The sequence below is a fragment of the Nipponia nippon genome, unplaced genomic scaffold (assembly GCF_047370975.1).
Source record: "Nipponia nippon isolate SJK-2023a ecotype South Korea unplaced genomic scaffold, ASM4737097v1 scaffold_7, whole genome shotgun sequence".
Lineage (NCBI taxonomy): Eukaryota > Metazoa > Chordata > Aves > Pelecaniformes > Threskiornithidae > Nipponia > Nipponia nippon.
The window spans coordinates 18218898-18243149 of NW_028262391.1; the positions used below are offsets into that span (position 1 = coordinate 18218898).

At 37.5% G+C, this 24252-nt stretch overlaps 1 protein-coding gene across 4 annotated transcripts; it reads right to left on the reverse strand.

The window, feature by feature from the left end:
* Nucleotides 1-877: 877 nt before the first annotated feature.
* On the reverse strand, nt 878-24201 carry GRK7 (G protein-coupled receptor kinase 7). Of its 4 annotated transcripts, XR_015700600.1 has the most exons (6): nt 20716-24201; nt 19511-19948; nt 6188-6459; nt 4964-5057; nt 3805-3897; nt 1870-1910 (listed from the first exon to the last, which is right to left on the reverse strand). XR_015700600.1 is itself a non-coding variant. In XM_009469255.2 (4 exons), the coding sequence occupies exons 1-4, from the start codon at nt 21463-21465 to the stop codon at nt 1568-1570; spliced, it is 1803 nt and encodes a 600-aa protein (XP_009467530.1). In that variant the 5' UTR covers nt 21466-24201; the 3' UTR covers nt 878-1567. The 4 variants fall into 4 exon arrangements, 1 of the variants encoding a protein (XP_009467530.1); XR_015700599.1 differs by lacking the exon at nt 3805-3897 and having other exon boundaries at nt 1776-1910; XR_015700601.1 differs by lacking the exons at nt 1870-1910; nt 3805-3897 and adding an exon at nt 2739-2755.
* Between the last annotated feature and the right edge of the window lie 51 nt (nt 24202-24252).

Sequence of the window (24252 nt, forward strand, 5' to 3'; positions counted from 1 at the left end):
AAAAGCAAATTTAAAAGGAAAAAAAGGAACAATTCTTTTTCTACTTAGAACAACACAATGTACCGCCAATGTATTACGTAGCTGTGACTAAAGCACTTAAAGTATTTAAAACTAAAGAGTTTTTGATTACTGCGATGTTTGAGATAAGCTATTAGATTACAAATAAACACTGAAGCTATGTGTTGCACACGACAGACCTGGCTATAGAAGACATCATATCTATTGGTTTTCCTCTTTTAAAACAGATGTGCGAGTTCAGTCCCAGTGTCTATATAAAAGGTTTGCTCTATGAAAAATAGGAAACGCAGTATTAGCAGCCTCCAGGACTCCAAGGAATGGAGCAGTTTCAACTTCCACTTCAGTCAATGGAAATTGTGGCTAGATAGATGACAGTAAACAGCATGCAGAATCAGTTTTAAAAGTTGTTGCAAACAACTGCCACCTATTTTCTTACCAGAGAAAACCAGTAGGATGCATCTCACGAGTAAGGCACTTCAGCAGTAGCAAGCATTCGCAGAAATGTTTCCAATTAATTCAGTTTAGGTTGTCATAAAATTGAAAGATAAAACACATCAAAATTTGCATGAGAATCAATGAACATTTGAAGATGGTGTCAACTTGTACCCATAATCTTTCCAGCATCACAGTACTTAATAGTATGATGTATTTTGCAACTACTGAATTAAAATGTATATTGCACTGAAATACGTCTTGTAAAAAGCCAGTTACAAATTGCTTTGGTCTATTTGTAGCTTAATTTATCACCAAAATAGAGAAAAATGATCAGGAAACCTGATAAAAGTTTAAAACTGATTGTCAAAACCAACTTATAAGTTTTCTTTGTATATGGTATTATCACTTAAAAGAATACGCTTAATAACAATAATAAATAAATGCTTTATTCAATTAATTTGGTCCAATCTTGTCTTCACTCTGTTAAAATCAACTTTGAAAAGAGTTTGATCCTGTTGGTCCTATTTCCTAGTGATATGTAGAGCCTTCTTTTACATTTTATGACAATTTGAACATATTACAATCAAACCATTCAAAAACTAACAGAAATTAAGAAAACAACAGACTGCCTAACCAATAAGATTCTAAGTTTGATGTGGTATATGAGCTCCATTGTCTAACTGAGAATATTACTTGAAAATTAAAAAATCTTTCCTGAAAACTGTAGAACAAAGAGGAAATGTTAGTAGAAATAACAAGAAAGTAGAAAGAAAACCAACAAATCATGGCATTCAAAATGATAGTCAGTCATTTTCAAAAGGTGTTGCCTCTTCACTCTATTATTGCTTTTTGTATTTCAGAATTTCTATCATTTTAAGCTTCTTAGCGAAATACGGTTCTTCATCTTGATAAGTCTCCAATAAAACAAAAATATTATCTCCTTTGCTGAAGCAAAGGAAAATAACATTGTCTACACAGCTGGTGGTCCTACATAGCCTGTCAATGTCATATTACACTGATCGGTTCTTCTTAAACAGATGCACTGAATTTCTGAGACAGTGTCAGAATATGGAAAGTTCTGAGGTGGTTTCTACTCTTGTTACTGATGTGATATTTACAATAACAAACAAACTCCTGACTTAGCTTCACCTCCATTTGCGTATCCCCCAGAATCTGCTCTGTTAGGATCATTCAGTTCTTCAAACAGTCCCGTTTCAATAATTTCTTCCTGCCAGGCTATAGGGACAGCACCTGTTGCAAACTTTTTGAAGAACTTCTTATCTTTGTCATCAAACTCAATTCCTCGTATTTCAGAGAAGTCAGCAATGTCTGCAACATCTTTGGCATAGACAACTGATGGATCTGGCACAAATGGAGGGTCAATAAGGTTTGCCTCTAGCCTGTGGAAATTTATTGTTTTGAAGAAACTATGTTTTCTTGGGTCATCATCTTGATTTCTGCAATAAAGCAAAAGTTCGTTAATCAGTACGATGTTTTGCTCTCAGGTGTGTCTTTGTGTTGTACACATGAGAATATTTTAAAGTAAGGGGGTGGGGGGGAGAGAGAGAGAGAGAGAGATACACATGCACAATGCAATGCAATTCCTTTTTTCATAACCAAAGAACGCTGCATTGCACAATATAAGCAAAGCTGAGAAGCAGAAAACATCCTGATCCCATTATTCATTACTCTACCTCTCAGGGTAAATTAGTCTGGGCAAGGCGCCATGCAAGAGTTGCAGAGCTGCTCCTGGCAGTGCACTGAGATACCCATATCCAAAGACACACTTTAACCAGAACTGAAGATAGAGCAGGATGGGGCGGGGGAGTATTGGATTTACTGTCCAACAATGGCGGTCCAATGGTTGGCTCTAGATTACCTAGGATAAGAATACCTATTCAACTCTAGACTGGGGTACATTGGATTAATGCATCTAGGGAGTGACTCTGAGGAACAACAGTCTGAATAGGCAACTGGTGACAAATGACATTTCTGGTTTTATCTTAATTCAAAGCAGCTATGCATTTACGCGATAAAACTCAGTTATGTTGCTCTAATACACACCCAGTTTTAGTGAGTCTGTTCATTCAAGTGAACTACTCTTATAAATGAACAAAGGTTTAAAGCAAGAGATTCAAATTATGACATTAGCAAAAGTATGTGTGCCACTGTCACAAACACAATCTTTATTAACGTTGTTAAAACCCAAAAATAAAAATCCAGAAATGACTAAAATCATTGTAAATACATATTTTAAACACATCTTAAGAAAAAAAACTGCAGACCTCAGGGAGAACTTTTGCTGTAAAAGAAAGAGTGAATTGTTTCATTGTAGACCCACAGAGAGACTTGTAGGATATTCTGATGATAAGAATAACGAGCCTCAAATGTGTGCTCGTTAAAGCATGACCAAGGACCACAGCTTTTGAACTGCACCTCTAGTGTCAAGTCATGCAAAGTTTGAGTTTTGAATTCTAGTGAAAGGAGGAGCAGGGAGGACCACTGTATTTTTTACACCCATGCCTTCTTTTTTTTTTATGTATTTATGGGTGCACCGGTCTTGAAAATGGTAACCTAAGAAAAACAACTTTGTCTGGTTTTTGGCCTCAGAAAATGGTAGTTGCTAACATGTTGCTATTTTCTTTTCCCACTTCCTTACAAAATCATTACTTAGCAAAGTGTAAGCACTCATGTATTTCGAGACAACGTTCTATGAACAAAATGTAATGTAAAACTTTGGCAAGTCTTGTTATCTTTGCAAATGTGTAGAAGCACCATATAGAAGTAGTAGATTTATGTGACTATACAAAATCTTCTTTTTTTTTTTTTTTTTTTTTTTAAAAGACCTTATACCATGTATACAGAACAGCTCCTCCAGCTTGCCACTACCACCAGTTCCTCATATGCTGTCCTCGCATGCTTCTAGCCTGCCTTCGTGCTATCCAGGCACAGCTGAGCTCAAACTACCAGCTGCCCTTTTCAGCTCCCTTGTTAGAAAGTCGTCATTTTGTGCCTCTACTCCAAGCAGGTCACCACCAGCCACTAACCACTGTACAGCACCACGACCAGGATGCTAAATCACAGCCTGAAGAACGACAGATGCTGCCATCTGGGCACTCTGGGCAATGAAAAAATGACGTTGTCAACCCAAAAGAGCCATATAAACACAATTATAAATGTATAGATTAAGCCAACAGGGATTATGACCTCTGCATATACATAGTCTTGCAAAATCATCTCCTAACTTAACTAGCTAGTGATAACCAAGTACTTGAGCAGCCCTTGAGCCTGACGTGATTTATTTACATTCACTGTTAGCTTGAAGTGCATTAGAGTTGCTGTTCAAATTACCTGGTGTGCTGGGACACCAGTGGGCTAGTAGTGCTGACAATCCTACTGGGCAGATGCACTCACAAAAATTTCACTTTATTTTGCTTTTTCTTTCTGTAACATAAACCAAAAAGCACTAGAAGCTGGTGAAGGCTTCAGAATGGATTGGTACAGTGTTTCTCCTCCAGATGTGTTTTCTGACACCACCAAAACCATACAAAGTTTAAAAACATAAAGCTACAGGAACGCCATCTACTGGAACCAACTGAGGCATCTTCCAACTAGCTGGAGATGAACTTGAGCTCTTCCTGTGTGAATTGCACATTTACATAACTTAAATAGAAAGAGCAAATGAACTCATGAAACTCTATCAATTTTGTATTCCTCCATTTAAAAAAACAAAAAAAAGTCACTTTACAGATTTGGGATTTGAGATGTCAATCCCAAAAAGCTTGAGTGGAGAAAAAGGGTTACATCCTTCCTGAGTTAGCCAGTGTATTCAGTCTTCAATAAAAGAGTGAAGTATTTTAAAAGGTCAGGTGTACAAAGTAAAGCTGTCCTTGAGCAGCTTTGACTTATGCAACAGGCACTTATGTAGATAACCCAAGGTCTTGCTGTCCTTAGTAGAATTACAGTGCTAATCTTTACATAAGGATGAGCTGTCCTGAATAGTATTGCCCTGTTTAAGACGTACATGCAGGCTTTTATTCTGTATCATGCCCAGGCATGGTATACATCCTGTCATTTTCCTTCTCTAAATATGGCACATAAGAGTAAGAATATCTTAAACAGTAGAAAATTTAAAAAAAAAAAAAAATCTGTGCAATTACCTTTCTGTGTACATTTCTCCCATTGCTGAGAAATAATGTAACAGTAAGCAGACAGAATGATTGTAAATGATTCCCTTGGCAAAGGGAATGTGATTACAGTAAGTGAATAGTCTATTGCTGGTTTTGCTTCAGACTTGCTGAATGAACTTGACCAAATCACTCAGAACCTCTAAATTTCATTTTCCCCTACTCTGAAATTTGTTTACTTCACAAAATGCTGTAAGACGAAATGTCTACAAAGCATGCTGACTTGTAAGGTAGAATGCTCTAAATGTTTTTATATTAAATTTATTTTTAAAATAAGCTTTTTAAACATATTAAAAATAATACAGATTTTGTATCAAACATACTCTATGTGTTGTTGATAATAATTTTTTTTCTGCAGCCGTGCAGAATTGTTGGGAAAACTCATCAGGCACAAAGAGTAGTTGTCTTCATTTAGCACTGGAATAATAAGAATATGTATATTAATATTACCTTTCATTAAAGTTAATTCTTTCAGGCAAATGTGTGACTAACATTTCGCAGAATTGTTCCACGTTGTTATGAAATATAAATTTAGAAGACTATCTGTGCATTTTCATTAAGTCCCTGTGTCTATTCCACCTTTAGATTGGAAAAGCACTTGATACATATATTTGTATTCATAGGTGATTCAAATCATGGTGTATTCTAAAGACAGGTGCTATCAGTTTCCTATGTTTTTTACATTTTTTTTATGTTTCTTTTATTTTGTCTAGATTGCAAATGTAGATCTCCAACCTGTCTCATTAGAAATGCACTAAATGATTTTTTTTTATATAGATATATGTACACACACACATCAGAGGATATTACAAGTTAAATATTACAATACTTAGCTTTCCAATTTTCTTCTTATTGAGCAGTTACTTGAAATTGCTAAGTCCATCAGTCTTCATCAACCCAAAGCCACCTCTGAAGTCCCCAAAAATGTTTTGTTTTATAAGAATTTGTGCCCAATATTCTTTTCCTCCCTTTTCTCCCTGTGTGGAGTCAGGAAGACCAGAACATCTACAAGATTTTTTTTTTTAAAGCATTTGAGTAAAGCAGAGGGGTTAAGGTCTCTTCAGTAAGAAGCCAATGATGCAGCCTTGCAAGTTAGATATCTGCAGGGAGAAGAATCCACATTGCAGATTTGGATTTTTGCCCACATCATTCCAGTAAGTGATACAGCCTAAGATTCTGCATTCAGTCTGCATTAGCATAGATGCAGGTACCTACTTGAATATCCTTTACTTTTAGGAAAGAAAACACAAGAGAAATAGGCTGCTCCCTTCTCCCAAAACTATATAGAGACTAACCCCACAAAATACAAGGAAGGGAACTCCTATGAGTAATCTGGGGTGAGGATGGACAATCACACTATTGCAACAAAATTCCTTATTTCCATATTGTCTTCAAAACTTCCCACCTCTCTCTTCCTAAAAGTGAAAGGGAAAATTCAGTATTCTGTAGAAAGTCAAGATCTAACCCCGTTTTGTGTAATATGTAAAATAATAATATTGTTTGCAGCTTTAATCTGGCTTTTACCAAGTTTGAGAAGTAAGGCATACCTGCTTCCTAAACGATTCTCTGTTTTCTTAGCCAAAAACAGTCGGCAAATATCTTTCACTTCCTCTGTAAAGTTGGCATGTTCAAATTTCACCTCATCTTCCAGAGTTCTTCTTTTAACCTCATCCTTACCAACCTTTTCTTTGAAATCCTTGAATGGTGTTCGCCCAGCAACCATCTCATAAATACTACACCCCATAGCAAACCAGTCCACAGGATAGCTGTAATCTTCTTCCTTCAGGATTTCCGGAGCCATATAGCCATTTGTCCCAGCCTATTGCAAACATACAGACAGATTTACTATACAATATCAGTAATGAAATGCATACAATTAAACAGATTAGTCTATAATTCTTTCAAAATATTAGTAATACAATTGATATATTTTGTACCTAGAAACTCTAGGTTTACCTAGAGTTAGTACCTAGAAACTCTAGAAACTCAATCTGTATAATTGATATATTTTTTTAATCTAGAAACTCTGAGGTATAACTGTTCTAGCACATGAACTATTTCAGTCTTTAGACATCTTAGCATAGGGGAAAACTGTCTTAAATATGCTCTTCAAAGGTGAAATGTCTGTACAATTTCTACCTAAAAGCCGTTTCTTTTTAAATTAATGTTTAGCTTGCTTTCATATTAATTTTTTTCCTGTTGAAGATAGTGTTGTTAGCTTTGTCCTATAAACACAACTAGCGATCAGTTTGAAAAGATTAAAAAAAGACAAAAATCAGACAAACAATCACCAATTCCCTCCCCGTTCAGTGGTTATAACTGGTCCAATACAGGGGTCTGCTGCCAGTGAGAACATTCTCATCAAGCCGGTAGCTGAGCTGCATGAGGAAGCTCTCACCCACGCTCCCTGTTGGTTTCTGGAAGGAAGTACTACCACCAAGGGCCAAGAAAAACTCTTAAAACCATTCTAAGAAAGTAAACCTATGCAAATTACAATGAGTAAATTACATGCATTCAGGTGAAAGAACGAGTTCATATTTCCTAACTGAAAAAAGCTCTCTGAATAAAGACAACTACTATATACAGCACTAACGGACCCTTCTCCAAGAGAAGTGACTGCTCTTTGGAGGGGAATCTGCCTGCTTCCTTCCCAGAGCAGGCCTGGCAGGTTCCCCCCGGGGGAACAGACTGCACGGTGTTCAAAATAGCTCCTGCTGCCTCTCTCTCTCGGGAGCTGATTCACCTGGGAGGGAAGAGAGGAGGTCAGCCTCTCTATATGCTTTCTGCTGCACTGTTACACGACGGAGGATGGGAGATTTCAACTGAAACAGCATTCCCTCAGCTGACCCAACATTTCCTGCTGCATCCGATGCTATATCTTTTTTTATATATTTACCAGGTTCAGCTAACAGTGGTAACTACGTCAGAAGTTGCTTGAACCTCCTTTTATATCTTTCTGAAATACTAGGACTGATGAATTAGTAGTATTACCATTTAAAATGAAAAATTATGTTTGTGTAAAATCCCACTAAAGGTTATTCAAGATGGTTATCATTACTGCTACCAGAACACAAGTAGCGACAGAGATTCAGTCCAAAGCAAAACAGTTAGAAAAAGGTCACTAAAACTAGAGCTCATATGGACAAATTATATCTGCAAAAAGCACAGCTCAATAATTGAATTCTATTTTATGGGGTCTGGGTAACTCCTCTAATTTTTGCAACTTTAGGCACAATATTTCTGAGTCAGGTCTCCCTATAAGCTTCAGCTCATGCCACTACGTATTATGGCATATAGTCTATTGTAAATAATGTGTGCAAGAGGGGACATCTTGGCATCAATTACAACATAAGCCTAATGGACAGAAAATTAAATCCACTTTGTTTTCCCTCTTTGTATTTTTTTTTTACTTTTAGCAATACAGAGCAAAATCCTCCATTTGGTTGAAAAACAGAAATGAGATGAGAAGAACAAAAATATCAGCCTGGTTGAAAGCAAAAAAAAAAGGTTAAAAGCGAACTGTTGCCTCCCTCACTAAAACCACAAAAGTACAGAGGAGCCGTCTGGGCACTGCACAGCTGACATCACTCCACAGGTAATTTGTACTGTTTGTATTGAATTTCTCTAAGTAAAAGTTAATATTGAGAGATACCCTGACAATATTACATTTTTATGTATGATTACTGCTCCATTCAGAAAGGGGGATAAGTGCTCAAATACAGACCATGGAACCCAGATCCATCTCGCCTCAGAAGATCATGAAACCTGGAAGGGAGATGAGGGGTTGAAAGCAGTAGAGAAAGTTTGGTACAAAATGATGCACACAAAGCTTACTGCAGATCAGTGAACACAGACATTAAATAGGCTTCTGAAATATTTTTTGTCTTTTTTTTTTTTTTTTTTTCCTTCTGGGAAGTAAAAAACATCCTTATTTTTACGGAGATGAAGCTGAGATACTAATGCCTTGAAGAACTGATGAGTCATATAATCATCAAAACGTACCCTGACAGCACAGTATGGTCCTTCTGATAAGAAACTTAGCATCATCATATGGGAACCAGATAAATCTGACATGGCAAAGTCAGAATTCTGCCATCCTGAACGTGCCTCAATGCAGCTCCTTTCAGACTGCCCCTCTTTCCTTCCACTTGTATTCTTTCTTCCACAGTTGTTTTTTCAAAAGAAATAGTTGCCAAGTAACTTCAGTCTCTTCCATGTGCATTTTCCACATAACCTTCAGTAAGTCACACTATACAGAAGAACACCGTGCTTTGACATGGTACGCATGTTTCTCGAGAAGAGAGGAAGCAAGACCATAACACTGCAGACCAAAAAAGACTGCATGACTACAATTTAATAGAAAATCGAGATGGACCAACTTCAGACTGAAGCGAAAGACTGTGGATGGGGTTACTGTGAACAAGAATTAAATGTCAAAATTCTAAATTAGTAGCACTGAAATCTTTTGAGCTGTTATTGAGCTGATCCAGCTCAATCTGAGAGAAGTCTAGAAAAATATATTTTCTCTAACATGTCAAACCATTCCAATTCAGAATTTTATGAGAGCTGTTTTTCTCGTGAAATTTAATTAAAACTTGAACCTAATCTTAAAACAAATCTCTCCCAATCCTGAAGCCTTCCTATGATTCATAATGAAGGAACAGGCTGAGAAGCAGGAACCTAAACCTGACCTCATAATCCCTGAGACTCAAAACCCACTTAAACATTACCATTTTATAGCAGAAACAAACACAATTCACAAGTAGTCAGCGGTGATGTTAATGGGGAAAGAAACACATAAACAAGCAGGGGGAAGAAATACATAAATCTCTGCAATCTTTACCAAAACAGGAATTTGAAGAAAGGAAGAAAAAAAGCTTAAATTTTAGTCTTTTCCACCTATTTCTACACATGTGGAGCTTTGGCAAAATCATTTGGGAAGAAAGATGATAAAGCCATAAGCATTTGCTCTATTAGGGAACACAAAAAAAGCAATTATTCAACCCCCAGAACTGGAAGAACATGCATCTTTTGAATGAAGATTTAATTCTATCTTTGGGGTGTAGATAGCATTAGAGGGAAGCTAAAACCTAACATCCCTGCACTAATCGTTACGGAGAACAAGATGTCAAAAATCAGATTATCTTTCAAGGAAAAGAGATCCTGTGGCAACATGAAAGGCAGCCTCAATGACTCAGGAGAGGTTTATTTAAGCAGGTAAAACAGAAGCTTAGTGAAAGGAGTTTTTAAACTGTACAACTCTCACTAGCAGTAGTGGGATTTGAGCAGCAAAAAAATAGTGTATTAGGTGGAAAATGTACCCACTGATTCCCAAAGCAAAAGTAAATCAGAGTAATGAGTTAAGTTACTCTCAACAGGCCAAAGAGTAAATAAATATGTAAATTGTACTCAAATGTAAAAAGGAAAAAAAAAAAAAAGGACAGAAAGCAAAGGAATTAAAAGATACCACAAAAAAGATAAATTCATTATTTTTGAGAAGGGGTCTATTTTCCATGGGCTGGTATTGAACATTTAATTCAGTTAGAATTATCTGACCGTGCCTCAGAATGGATACCTCTAAGTATGGATTACTGGTATGTCTATCACACAGAAGATCATTACGTTTGTATGATTCCGTAGTTGTTTTCACTCAATACAATTTATAAGTAAATTCAGTGGTTGTGTATTAACTGAAAAACACATTTTCTTACTAGATCTTATTTTACACAGATAAATTTCACTCTTTTATTGGAAACAGGGAAAATAAAAAACCACACTCAGAAAGTTGAAGTCGTTTGTTGTCAACTCTACACTACTAGGACGTGCATTGGGTTTTGACTGAGACTAAGACCAAGCACATTATTTTCTTCTTTCCTGTAGGATTCCTGGTAAGACCAGAAACCATTTGAACATATCTGTTGGCTGCTCAAGTGATCTTACAGAGACACATAAACATATGGAATTACCCCTTCACTGACCTGGAAGCATCTAACAGGACACAATAAAAAAAAAAAGTCACAAAGGAGCCAAAGAATGCTATATTATCCCAACTTTTTTAGAGACAGCAGAAATCACATGCCATTGCAGAGGCACACAACATTTTGAAGTGTAGTCAGTGCAACACTAGCTGGTTTTTGCTTGTTCTCCATCTAATACTGTCTTTTGTGATGATTTATTTATTTGCATATGCTGTTTGAAATATAAAAATAGTCATTAAATTTCAGTCAATTAAATTTTAATTGCCTTGCTTTTGAAAAGGGTTAATAGATCTACTTCTCCCTTTATTTCTCTATCTTGAGAACAACCCAAAATATAATTTTTCAATAATCTTCTAAAATGTAATGACCAAATGTTGCCCTTGGATACATTAGTGAAGAAGTTCTGTGAAGCGGAGTTGTTGCTCTGAGTGTGGTTTGACAGGGCATAGTAGAAATGACTCATCTGAAAGTATACAAATGTTTCTTTTGTGAAATGTGATCCTGCATAAATTTTTCAAAGGTCACATAATTATAATCTTTTAATAATACAAGATGCGATCCCGAGAAGCCCTAAGTGCACTCAGTTCCCAGTACAGTCAATGAGTACTTGGCACACCACAACTCTGAGCAGAATGAGGCCCACAGTGTAAGTACGCTCATACATCTGATTCAGATTGCTGTCCCGAGAAGGGAAAGTCCCTTGAACACCACCATTATCCCAGCTTCTAGCAGATGCAGGGGAGAATGAAACAGAACTCTCTGGAGCTTTCATCAGCACAGAAACAGGCAATGAGGAGAAATGGGATTTAGATCCCTCTACCTTTTCCCACAGATCTCTGCAAAACAAACTCAATTGATATAACAAACCAAACAGTGAAGCAAATCAGAATGTCTATCTTTTGTTTGCCATGGCACAAGAACTGTTGAACAGAGGAGAAAAAACAAGCTGAGTTTAGCTCTATCAGCTGTTTCCTGGGGCGCGGTCCTTCCTTCCTCCAAGGGGTGCCACTGCCTGCTTTGTTCTCTCGTCCAGCTGTTCATCCACTCCTTCAGCAATGGCCTTAGCAGACCCTGCAGGAATGCAGGAACAGACCATAGAAAACACTTCTCTGCACATGAGCTAATAGGCCCTAGATGTAGAGAAGAACTGATCTGCCTCTGTCACTCACTCTACAATCTTCATTTTTCTCCCAAGAGCCACTGTGAGGAGGAATGGAGCATAATTTAAATGAGTCACAGAATTGCAGTTCCTCCACACTTTCTCAACACATGTTCATACAGTAACAAGAAGCCAGTTGATCAAACGAATAGGCAACTATCTTTCAAAAGAAGATAAAATCAAATCTAATTAGGACAAAAGGCACCCTCGAAAAGTCTCACAGAACAAGGATTTTGGCATATTGTTCATGCTTCGCAAAAGGAAGGACCTTATGATGGGATGGCCCATCACAAATTGATGGGATACTGAGTCAGAAGAAGGCAGGGGAACTGTTCAGAGTACCAGGAAAAGATAATGAGAAAGACTGCATAGGAGCTACTGAAACCCACGTGCTTACATAAAATTCAAGACCAAAGGGTTTTTTCATTTTCACATAAGGACGCAATTTTAACAGGGAAAGCTGTCTGCCTTAAAAAAAACCCCACAGAGATAAAGGCACAAAAGGGACAAAACACATTTCTGCTGTATTAGAAAAAAAGGAAACAAAATTGCCTCTGGGTTCAGAGTCACTAACTGGAATAGAAAAAAATCCACCATCGGTTTTTACTCTTTTAAGCTTGGACATCAGTAGTCATTGAAATCGAAGAAGGTGCACAAATGAAAGAGAAAGCCACTTCTGTGACAGTAAGGGCAGGCTGCCTCTCTGCTCACACTCGGGAAGAGAAATAGACACAGTCACAGCATGTTTTTCAGTGTAGATTCACGCTATATGAAAATCAAAGGGATAAACAGCTTGAGGAAGGACGGTCCAGTATCTGGGCACCGATTTTAACGTTGGACTCTAGAGCACTTCCCTGCTTTCTTCCTGTGCAATAACGCATAAATCACTGTCTTTGCCTCAGACCCCTATTGGAGATAGAATCTGCTAACATCCCCACCTTGGTGAAGGGTCATCAGAAGAAATATGCATTCATAGACAGTGAAGCAGACATTATAGGGATGGACCATATAGGACAAACAGAACACTTGGTACAGACTCATAACCACGCAATTAGAATTCAAGAATTATCAGGGTTCTCTAGTCTTCCTGTAGCATGTTTTTCCCTTTAATTTCCCTTTAAATTTCTCCTCCTGACCATTTCCCATCTATAATGTGGGAATAATAATACTTTACTTCAGAGGTGTTTATAGTTTTATTATTTAATGAGCATGGAATATTCCATAAACAATATTAATAAGGGAGAAAATTCTCCATCTACTTAGCTCTGTATATATTTCATGAAGCTCTTCATAATGAATGCAGATACAGTATCATAGCACGACGTGTAGCTGGCTTTCTCAAAAAGGGGACATCAAAGAGAAATTCTGTGTTCAGTGCCAGCGTGACTAAGGGAACAGGACTGCAAGGTGCCCTGAGAAGGGTACTGGCCCTCTGATGTAGGTACAGCCCCTGTAGGTTAAGCAGTGCGAAGGACAATGAGGCCTGGATGGTTACTGTCTGTCACTGAAATACATGGCATTTCATCCACCTTATCTCTCAGGATTACGACTAATGTTAGAGGTACAATTCTTTTACATGTAAATCCAGGAAGATGGGTACTGGCTGCATCAGACCACAGGCCCACACGGCCAGTTTACTGTCTGTGCATCCATTTTTTGGCCAATTCATCAGGAAGACTATAAGAACCTGGTGTGTACATTGATACTTCTCTAGAACTTTCCTAGACTCCAACTGTTTGCAGTTCAAGGGCTTCCAGAGACAGAAATGGTTTCTCTCAACAAAGTTGTCTTCCATCAAGTGTCCACTCTCCCCCTGAACCTAGATAAATTCTTAGACCCTGCAAGATCTTTTGCGAAAGAGTCCTGCAGCTTAACTACACATTGTGTTAAGAACCACCTCCACGTATTTTGAACCTGCTACCTTTCACTAGAGGACTGTCAACTTGAACAATGAGCAAAACCAAGCCCACGTTTTTCACTTGCTTATGTCTGCAATTTCAGGATTTTATTCTGTCTTCATAAAAAAGTCATTTGACGTTTGTTAACTGAAACTACTCATCACAGTAAGTGGAATGTTACATGTGGTCCAGTAAGAACAGAAGTACTACATTCCTCACCATCCCGTAGCTTACAGTTCCTACAATACTGCTTCTGGTCAAAGCTGTCAAATCAACAGTTCAAAGAATTATGTTGTCAGCCAAATGTTGCATTTCTTACCCAATAAAATAAACACATCTTTTACAATGCTGAACCAACAAGTGGCCCACTAGATAATTTACCAAAGAGATCATTCTAGAATATATATTATTTTTTATAATAAATAATAAGCCTCACTTACATAGCGTTTTTCATGTTCAAAGAGCTTAATTAAGCTTTCTACCAGCTCTAGGAACTTGATAAGGAATCTTATCTCTTTCTTTTTTATAGAACATGCGATAGCATTTATTAACTGTCAGATTAAACTGAATGAAGAACAAGGTTAAAAGTCATGCAAAGAGACCTGATGCTATGGCTTAAAGGGCTCCAATGTCTTTTCCCAGACAGAAGAATGTGTCTCATGGGTGGCACACCCTGTGTAGGAAAAGCATTCCATGGGACACATTGCATTCTCAAAATTTTAGATGACTACAGTATGCTTTCTGCCATCTCCAAAACTGTGGGAGGCAGAATGATCCCACAAAATCATTTTTGCTCCCTTCACTCTCATGATCATGGCATTCGTAGCAGATAAGGTTGTGTTCTGTAAAGTATATGTTTCAGAGATTAAAAAAATCTGAAATATCTGTTATGATGATGCACTTTGTAACAACTGTGATGATCAAAACTTTTAAGAACAAAGTTCTGCTAGTAAAACATAATAAATTTTATATGTCTTTCTTAAAAATGCATAAGCAGAATGGTGGTTTTGAAACTGTAAAATAGCAGCAAGTCACTCTAATTCTGAGCAAATGAATGGCTGTTATTTTTCAAAGTGCAAAGGAAGAATAAATTTTTACAGAATCTTATCCAATAAGAATGCCATGTCATAATGACCAAAGGCCAACTGTAGAATAGCTGAGTTATTTTTTATTTCACAAGTCTAAACCCTCCTCCTGCTTCTCAACTGCCTTGAAATTAAACTGCGAGTTTCAGGAACATCTAAATAGATTTCCTTCTGTTTTCCTAAGAAATAGAATCTTATAATAAACAAACATACAGGAGGGCAAAGGGACATTTTGAGTAAGATTTTAACCAAAACATGTTTTTCCTATAAAAATATTATGATGTCCTTCAAATATATAAAACATAGCACAGGAAAACTGCGAAGAAGCCTGAAACCTCTGAAGATACGAATGCACTTTTATAAATACTACAAAAATGTTTGTCTTATTTTTCATAGTTATTATGTCAATATTTAAGCTCACTGGCTCACATGTATCTGCACAAAAGTACTTCATAATTTACATGCAACAGTTGCTCTGCACAAAAACCATACCCAGTAAGGGCAGAAAGTTCTTCCCGAAATAAACAGCAAATACGCACTGACTTCTGGAAAAACAGAATTAAATCCTCTGTATTTCGATATGCACAAGTTATGAGGGTACTAGACAGAAGAACATGCTCACATTTCTCACAATCGTTCTCAGGAAATTAAGTGGTATTACTCTTTTGGATAAGGGCAGGAGCATTTGACTCGCATACAATAAGTGAATTTTGACTTGTATGAGAAAAAGTTGCAGAGACTTCAAGAAAAAGGATGCCAGGTCAAACTGTTCAAGTGGAGAAACTTGGGACGGAGGCTCCTCATTTCTGTCATATGCAAAAAGAACTAGTTCCAGAATCAATCAAGTGAGTATATTGCCTATGCAAAAGCCATCTTTGCAGGCTCTCAGTTTCTCCTTGTTGCCTGTTTCAATTATATAAGACAAAGAATCTCCTAACAAGATTTACAAAAGGGATTTATGAATCCTCCAGCTGATGTATGGGTGATGGGCATTTATTCATACATGAGAGGCTAGGAATTTTTTTGATGTTTTGAAAGCGGAACAAATTTATCTTTAATGGCTTGTACACTCATGAGAGGTGTACAAAACTTTCAGAATGCATCGAAATACTGTATTTTTTGCAATCTCTAATGAAATAAATACACAGATAAATCCATATATTATATACTATTCAACCCTGTATAAGGAACGATGAAGGTCATCAAATGATGTTTCTACTTCATAATATATAGCAAAAAAAGAGACAGAAAAAAAAGGTGGAAAACTGCTGCTTTGTTTCAATGTCTATGATGTATTAAGAGACATTTTCATACCAGCATAGCTACAGTCAAACACATGGAGACAAACGTTTATTTTTTAAGCAGGTGCCTAAGATGAGATGTCTACTCCACATTTGTTTACTTGGCAAGTTTTCTATTTTACTTTGCTTATTCACAAGGAAGTTCCACTTAACACCTGAAGAACTAGAGAGATCATGAGAAGATTAGCACTCAGGAAGAAAAACCTAAATCGCTGAGAGAGATTTTTAGACAGTTGTTGAAAAATCTTTAATTATTTTACTTTATCTTTAGCATCTATTTAGTTCACACCTGCAGAAAACAATTTGGAGGAAAGCGCTCTATTTTAAAAAAGGCACCATTCTGCTTCTTCATTTAAGAGTACGAGACTAAACCAGGATCTCCATACTCAGAATGAATATGATCTCATAATAAACGTAGCTTTACTGAATACAAGGGTAGCTTGCATTGTAGATATCTGTTCAGTGTGAGTAAACTGTGAAAATACAACCCAGAAAAGCATATTACTTTTTTTTTCCTCTGAAACGGTACTTCAGCAAAACAAGGAATTCAACAGTTGCTGCTACTGATATTTCTAAGATGAAAAACAAGAAATAAAATGAAATATCAAACAACTCAAGCTCACAAGCTTTCATTAGACAGCAGAAAAAAAAAGAAAAAATCCAACTTTTTATTTTAATGTATCACCTTGCAGAAAGACCACGATAGATGCAATTTAAAAAATTATTTGTACCTTACATTTAACAAATAAACTATCTTAATTCTTCGTAATAGGTGTAGACTGGCTAAGTAAAATGTATCTTAACAGATGACCATTAACTGTACGAGACAGCTAAACTATGTTTTCATTTGGTACTAGGCATATTAGTTAATTACCTTCAGGCAGCAGAATGACTTATGAATATGATTAAAGCAAAGTTAGGCATTATTCTCATAGTGCAATAGAACAGTATTTTAAACATGATATTGAAGAACCAGGTCATAAAAGAGAGTTACAAGGCTTTGCAGTCAGAACTGCTGGAGAGATGAATGAAGTTCAATGTATTACAACATCCATCAAAACAGAAGGCTTCTTTGCAAATGGATAAATAAATTGAAATGAAAAGGTTTTATTTTATAGATCAGTAGTATTGTCCTTATAATTAGTGACTGAAAATTGTAAGCCTTAAATTGTCAGTTCAGATTATCATTCAAAATCTAGAAACAGATTTATGATACTAGGCACTTCACTCAGATATACAGTACAATACAGATTTGGCCTGGAGGAATATATTTTCTGCTTTAGCTTATAAAATTGCCCTTATAAAACGATGTTCACAAAATGGTGCAACTGATTAAATTTAATTTAATAATTCTGTCTTGAAGCCATATATCTTTTGGGGTAAAAAAACCCCAAACCTATACAAATATCTTTTCTCAAGATTTTTTTTAAAGTGATAACAATTTGGTAGTCATACTCAAAAAGCACGCTATGACATTAATTTTCTGCCAATTTTAAGTCACAATGTAAGCGTGATTAGTAAACAAAAATTAATTTAACAGCACCATTTTTATTTTATTACAGGGGTACATGGTGAAGCTTAATGCAACAAATTTTGTAAAGGTGTTTTTAGGTCTTCCTGTGTATGACATTACTATAAATAACAGTAATACCTAGCTCTTATATAATGTTTTTTAGTAGTGGCTTTCAAATGACTCAAATAGGGTTAGTTTATAGAAATGCAAAATAATACTGGGAATTATTATTCATTTAACTCCCTCATAGCTATGATACAGAAAATAATTTTAAAAAAAATCTTTTTCTTTCTTCTCTTATTTCAATTTCCTGTATGAATAAAACTGCTTTTAACAGAAATTCCTTATAACACACTACAATCATGTAGTATATTATTCATTGCCGGTTTTGCTCTAATAAAAGCACCCATATAACAGTGGATAGTACTTCGAAAAACAGTGAACAACAACAGAAGAAAAATCATTATAACCTGATGACTGTCATAGAAAGTGAGGAGGAACAACCGCCTTGTCCACTACTGCTTTGAGATTCTACCCTAATACCAACAGAAGTGGTTAGACATTTCTAAATGCACTCTTTCATTTTGTCTTTTTTTTCTTCTGCCAAACCCCACGTACTTACAAGCAGGAAAAAACTGCCCTTGGACAAAATGATCTTTTCTGATCATAATAACTGCATGCATCTATAACTTGCAAAGCACAGTAACGTTTATAGCTTTGGGTTCACTGATCAAAATGCCATCTTCACAAACAAAACAACATTCCCACTTCACATAAGTTCTATTTAAAAACCTGCCTTAGCTTTCACAGAAACTGTATTTTCATATCTAAAACACAATGCAGTCTCATTTTAAAATTATTTCCTATCTAAAAATATATCAGTTTCCATATTTTCTTTCACTGAGAACTAAAAACACTCATAATACAAACTTTTTAAATTGCCAGGAAAAAAATATATCCTTCAAACTACAAATTACTGTATTAAGTAACAACGTCAAAAGACGTGTGTACTTCAAGCATGATGCAAAAGGTTACTAGCAGGTCCTCTGTCTTCTACTGAATTTCTACAGAGTAACTTGAAAGACTTGGGGAGTCTAACATAAGGCAGTTAGACCAGTTTATAATGTTACTGCCATTTCTTCATATCCTTAGCTTATTTCAGACACATTCACTCATTAGATACATCTTTAAGCTCCAGAGACCTTGGGAGAAATGTGCTTTTTTCATAGTAACGAACACATCTTTCTTGTATAAACCTCATGACATTACCACAAACCTGGGTTAGTTTGGGATGACCATAGGCACAGCTGAAGTGCTGCACAGTCTAATTCACACAGCAAAACCCAGTTGATCATCCATCTCTTCCTACACATGCACACAGGCATGCACATTTGCAAACTGTCATCAAGTCTGCTAACTTTTTCAGGAATTAATTTGTGGAGGGAGGAAGATTAGCAATGGTTTATTGTGCAGCACCATGAACACCTGCAATACAATCAGTAGCATCACTTCAGAGTAATCTGAAAGAAATTGTATTCTTCTAGGAGCAAAAACTGAAAACAGAAGGAGTCATATCTTTGACTGTTGCTCATTAAACAGACAATTGGTTACATCCCTGACTATGCACTACTGTTCAAGGCACAAGGCATCTGTCTTGGCCTCTCTAAAATGACTGGTTCAAGAGTTTATCTTAAGAGAAACAACAGGTCGAGTTGATTCTACTGTTTTTGTGTAAGAGAAATTATTTTACTACATATAGCGTCTAAGAGAGTTAATTAACCAAATCTTCTTACCACCTGTCTCTTAGAATGAAATGACCACGTAAGGTCTTTAGCAAAGAACAAATCTCCTGCGGAATTAAGTCTCGGACTCATAATGCATTAGAAATAGAACAGCTTCCCTTCCCACTGCCCATGTTCAATGAATTTGTACTCACCCTCTGAGTGATGCTTTTTCCCTCTTTGACTTGCACTGCCAATCCAAGATCAGACAGTCTGCAATTACCATTATCATCCAGGAGGACATTTTCTGGTTTCATGTCCCTGTACACAATCTTGATAGAATGGAGGTGCAGAATCCCACAGGTGATCTGAGCTGAGTAATAGATGACCCTGTTCATTTCCAAACCCCTTTGTCCCACATTGTAGATGTGATACTTCAGATCCCCTCCATTCATGAGGCTCATGACAAGACACAGATGGCTTTTGCTCTCATAGGCATAAGCTAGTGTGACTATGAAAGGGCTGTTGACCTTCTCCAGGATCTCTTTCTCCAGTAGTGCCATCTTCTCTCCACCTTTCTTTTTCAACCTTTTCTTATCCAGTTTCTTGCAGGCATACATCTTGCCAGTATTTTTCACCTGGATGGCACAAACCTAGAGAAGCAAGATGCACAAGGAAAAGTAATGAAGGAACTTTACACATACAGACTGGAATATCAAGGGCAGTAATAGGCAGGAACCGGGGAATCACACATGCCTATTAGTAGCTGCTGATGCTAACTTCCCGTGGCAGAGTATATTAGCAGAGAAAATAAGGAAAAAATAAGCATACAATCTGTTCTGCTCCACACCAGTATATGGTGGACCTTATACAAAGTTCTTGAGGACACCATTAGTAGACATGTATTAGCAAATAAAATGAACAAGGACCCATTCTCTGACCATAAGAATAAGTGGCATATACAGCTTGCATCTGTATAGCTAAACTCTCTTCCATCTCAAAAACAGGTAGCCTTATTCATACTGTGTTTTGGGAACAGATCCTGATCTGTGCTATTCCCTGAACCACACTTAGGAATTATCTGGGAGTGTGTGAGCTAGCACAGGCTAAAATGGTGCCAAGGAGCAGACTATTAACTATATGGACAGTCATGCAAGCTTTCATAAAGAAGCCTGCTTTTTTACTAGCATAGATACAGAATATAAAAATTTTAGAGTACCTCTTCACTAACAGGCATCTGGAGCCTGTATCACAGTATAGATAAAAAACACAGCCTAATTTCTGGGAAATGCACAATCTGAAGGAGCAAGTTTTGTAAAACCTTAGACAATTTCTTAATCCGTTGCCAAGTTCCTCGCTGCAAACCCACCTGCTGGTTTTGAAAGGGGATGACCCACATCCTTAAAAGTACAGCTCTTACCTCTCCGAAGCCACCTTTGCCCAGCACTCGGAACTCATAGAAGTATTTCTCAGTCACCGGCTGCTTCTCAAAAACTTTCCATTGGAGGAATTTGTCATAGAAGGGGCTGGTCTGGAAGTCCTGGAAGGGCTTGCCTTTAAGGAAGAGTTTGGTTTCCTCCTTGGCCAGCTGCACAACATTCTCATAGTCTTTCGCAGTAGCTGCCTGGCATTTGCTGGCCAAGTCAGAGCTCATGAAAGCCAGATAGTTTTTGGAGCCTGCCTTAAGAAAATTGGTGATCATATTCTCCATGGTGCTGCTCTTGACATTGTCTTCTGCCAGCTCCCAGCTTGACACCTCATCCAGGAAGTCCCTAGTTACCAAATATTCTGGCACTGTCTCTAAGAAGTCTCTGAAGAATTTCTTGCCAATGGGCTGCTGCTCACAGATGCTGTCATAATCAGCAGCAACAGACTGTCTAACCTCTGCGCATTGATCAATCCTGGGCAGTGAGAGGCTCTTACGCCTCTTTTGCATCTCCTTGGTGTCTCCATCTCCACTCTTCCTTGCTTGCAGATAGGCTGTGTTGGCAATCAGGTTGTCAAGCCCCCCCATGTCACACATCTTGGCAAGCTCTTGGGGTGGCAGAGCCCGGTTGAGACAAAATGAGTAACTGGCCCAAGTGCTGTGCTGTAGCTGCCCTGCACTTCTCCCTGCTAGCAGTGTATGGGGGCTTCTGAAAAACACCAGAGAGACTAACTGCTTTTGCATTAAATACCTCTCAAGGATTTTCACTAAGTACCTTTAGGTATATGCACCATTTGTGGAAAGTGACTGGTAAGAGGTTTCTCTGTAAGGAGCTTTGAGTTTGCTATGTATAGCTGAGGGATGACATCCTAGGCAAACCTCACTGGCAGCACCAAACGCACGCAGTTCAGCTGGTGTTTTTCAGAATGGGCCTTGATAACCTTTAAACGGACCAAGATTCCCTCTGTGGGCACTGTCCCTGGCTGCTGAGAACATGCACACTCCAAACTCAGTGGCACTCTGGCCACAGTTAGTAGGACAGCCTCGTATCTCCCTTGCTCGACACAGAGAACACTGATGTACTAAGAATTACATAAGTTGGGAACTGGTTTTATAAAAAGCTTTTATCACAAATCTGCCATACCTGAAACAGAAGCTGACATAGCCAAACATGAGTCATTGATCTTTAAATTATCACACAATTCAGTGCTTTGAGCATCCACACTTCCAAAACTCAAGTTACACTCAACATCAATGACTGAGCTCCACAGTTTATGCAAACCTTGATGCCTCATGTGGCTCTGCCTGAGCGGATTACATGCAGAGGCTAAGACCTGCTGCTGGTCTAAAAATAATGATCCCTATATATGAAACAATAAATAGTTCTGACTTCATCTCCTACCCACAGAAAAAGGAAGAACACTTCAAATGACCAGCCAAATCTTGCCAAGACGCTTCCATATGTTGTTGTGGACTCAGTTTATTTTCCCTGCTGAGCTTTATGACAGTACGTGGCAGGATGAGAAGGTGGCAACAGTGTATGGCTGAGGTGGCATCAACAAAGGGACAAAGCTGATTATAATCAAGTGAAGGCAAATTCCACCTGAGTTCACTCACTGGCTGCCTTCCAGGAAGCATGTGCCCCGTTTTTGTCCCCAAAGAATAAAAATCATGTGTGGCACTTACTAGGCTAAGCCCCCTTCTGCTGTGGGGTCATGTGATTGGGCTGCTAAAACTTTCTTTAAATATAAGTATTATGGGAAGAGGAAAAGCAGTTCCACGATTCTTCCAGTAGCAATAGGGTCAAGCTGCACTCTTGAGGTCAAGGTCAAGTTTCCTTTTCTCTTTTTTCACTCTTAGAGGAAGCTGAAGAGCTGAATCACAAACGCTAAACATTAGGAGTAATAACAGGCACCTCTCAGACCCCCTACAGTAAGTGCTAAGCCCTTCTTGGCTGCTTTTTGTTACTCTACTATTATGCAGTATTTTGTTTTTACATGCTTAATCCTGTCTGCATTGAATCCATTTGACCTATAACTCATGCTTATACTCTACAAAATGACATTAGAGGCATGAATGTTTTTCTAGCTGGGACCGAGAGGGCCATCCATCGCAAACTGCTATGTGCGCATGAGAACGCACTGTACTCTAAAGCAGAGTATTTGAAAGTCTTGCTTGTACAGCAATCGCTAATTCTGCCAGGTGACTGCGAGCATGGGACAGGAAAAGGTTACATAAAGGGCTAAATAACGCAGCCAGCAGAGTAAGCAAAATGAAAAAAGTCAAAAGAAGAAATGTGGAATTCTGCTGGTGGCTTTCCTGAAAACGGTGGCCACAGCAACATACTCCTGTAATATCCTGGGTGCAGAAAGGCAAGAAAGAAGGTAATAAAAGCTTTAATTTCAGGTCCTAAAATTCAGCAGGGTCTTTTTTACATTTAGCAAGAATGCCACCACAGCTCAAACAGTAGCAGTACAAATGGCTGGTAGCTGAGGACCTAAGGGTGAACTCAAACTTACACCAGCTATTGATATGGTCATGTCTAAGCAAATCAAGAAAATACCTAATGTTTACGGTATCTTCATAAGAAAGACTCATTCACAGTTCCAAAAATCATTCTGATCTGTTAATTAGAATCTTTCCCGATTTCTATGGAACATAAAATTTCTCTAAAAGAACATAACTTCATAAAAAGCGAAGTGAAACAATATGTATCGGACACACATTCATTATTCCAGTCACTTTTGAGGGAAGACTCTAGCTAGATGTGCTGAATTATCCATATCTGCCCAGCATTTATTGAACAGTGGAGGAAAGTAGTTCAGCATTAATCTATTAGTCGAAAATGGCTATTTAAGCTGGTGTTACCTACTCATAAAACAATATGTTTGGGTGAGAAGCAAAACTCATTTATTTTGCATATACAAGAGGTGAACAAATTCAGGACTAATAATGGGTACTTATTAAGAACTATGCTAGTGGAATATCAGAGTGTGATTGGAGCAGAAGAAAATTTCTCTGGTGCAAAGCTCATAGAAAGACTGGGACTTAAACTAATCTTCTCTAAATCACAGAGAAAACTTGCAGGACTTAAAATTCATTACCCTATATTCTAGGTGAACCTCTAATTAGTGATCAACAAGATGGTTATAATACACAAATAGATATACACAAATATCAGCTGCTTTGATTTCAACATTAACTTTCCTAATACCTCATTTATGCTAATACCTGTTTGAGCCAACACTTTGGAAAACTTTTTTACAATTATAATTCTCAGCTACTCTTGTCATGCACTTGACGTGAACTGAAAGCAGGATGAAAATTACTTTGGTACTTTCCATATTCACCTATAAACCAAAGCAAAATGAAGAAAGAAGTCCTCTGATGGGACTAGATGGAATTAATAGAGGTTAGAGCATGGAGCCTGGGACCAAATTCTGGCAGAGAAAATTGGTGCTAGATAAGATAATAGTTTAACTTTGACAGCTAAAAATTGTTTCCACATCCAACCAGATTTTCTTTTGCAAT

What these genes read in the sequence shown, in the direction of transcription:
- GRK7 (XM_009469255.2), bottom strand. Translation starts at nt 21,465, where the DNA reads ATGCAAAAGCAGTTAGTCTCTCTGGTGTTTTTCAGAAGCCCCCATACA. An exon ending in GCAAAGGTGGCTTCGGAGAG is followed by an intron (nt 19,949 to 20,715) that starts GTAAGAGCTGTA and finishes TTGCTTCTCTAG; the next exon opens with GTTTGTGCCATCCAGGTGAA. An exon ending in GAAAAAGCATCACTCAGAGG is followed by an intron (nt 6,460 to 19,510) that starts GTGAGTACAAAT and finishes TGTTTGCAATAG; the next exon opens with GCTGGGACAAATGGCTATAT.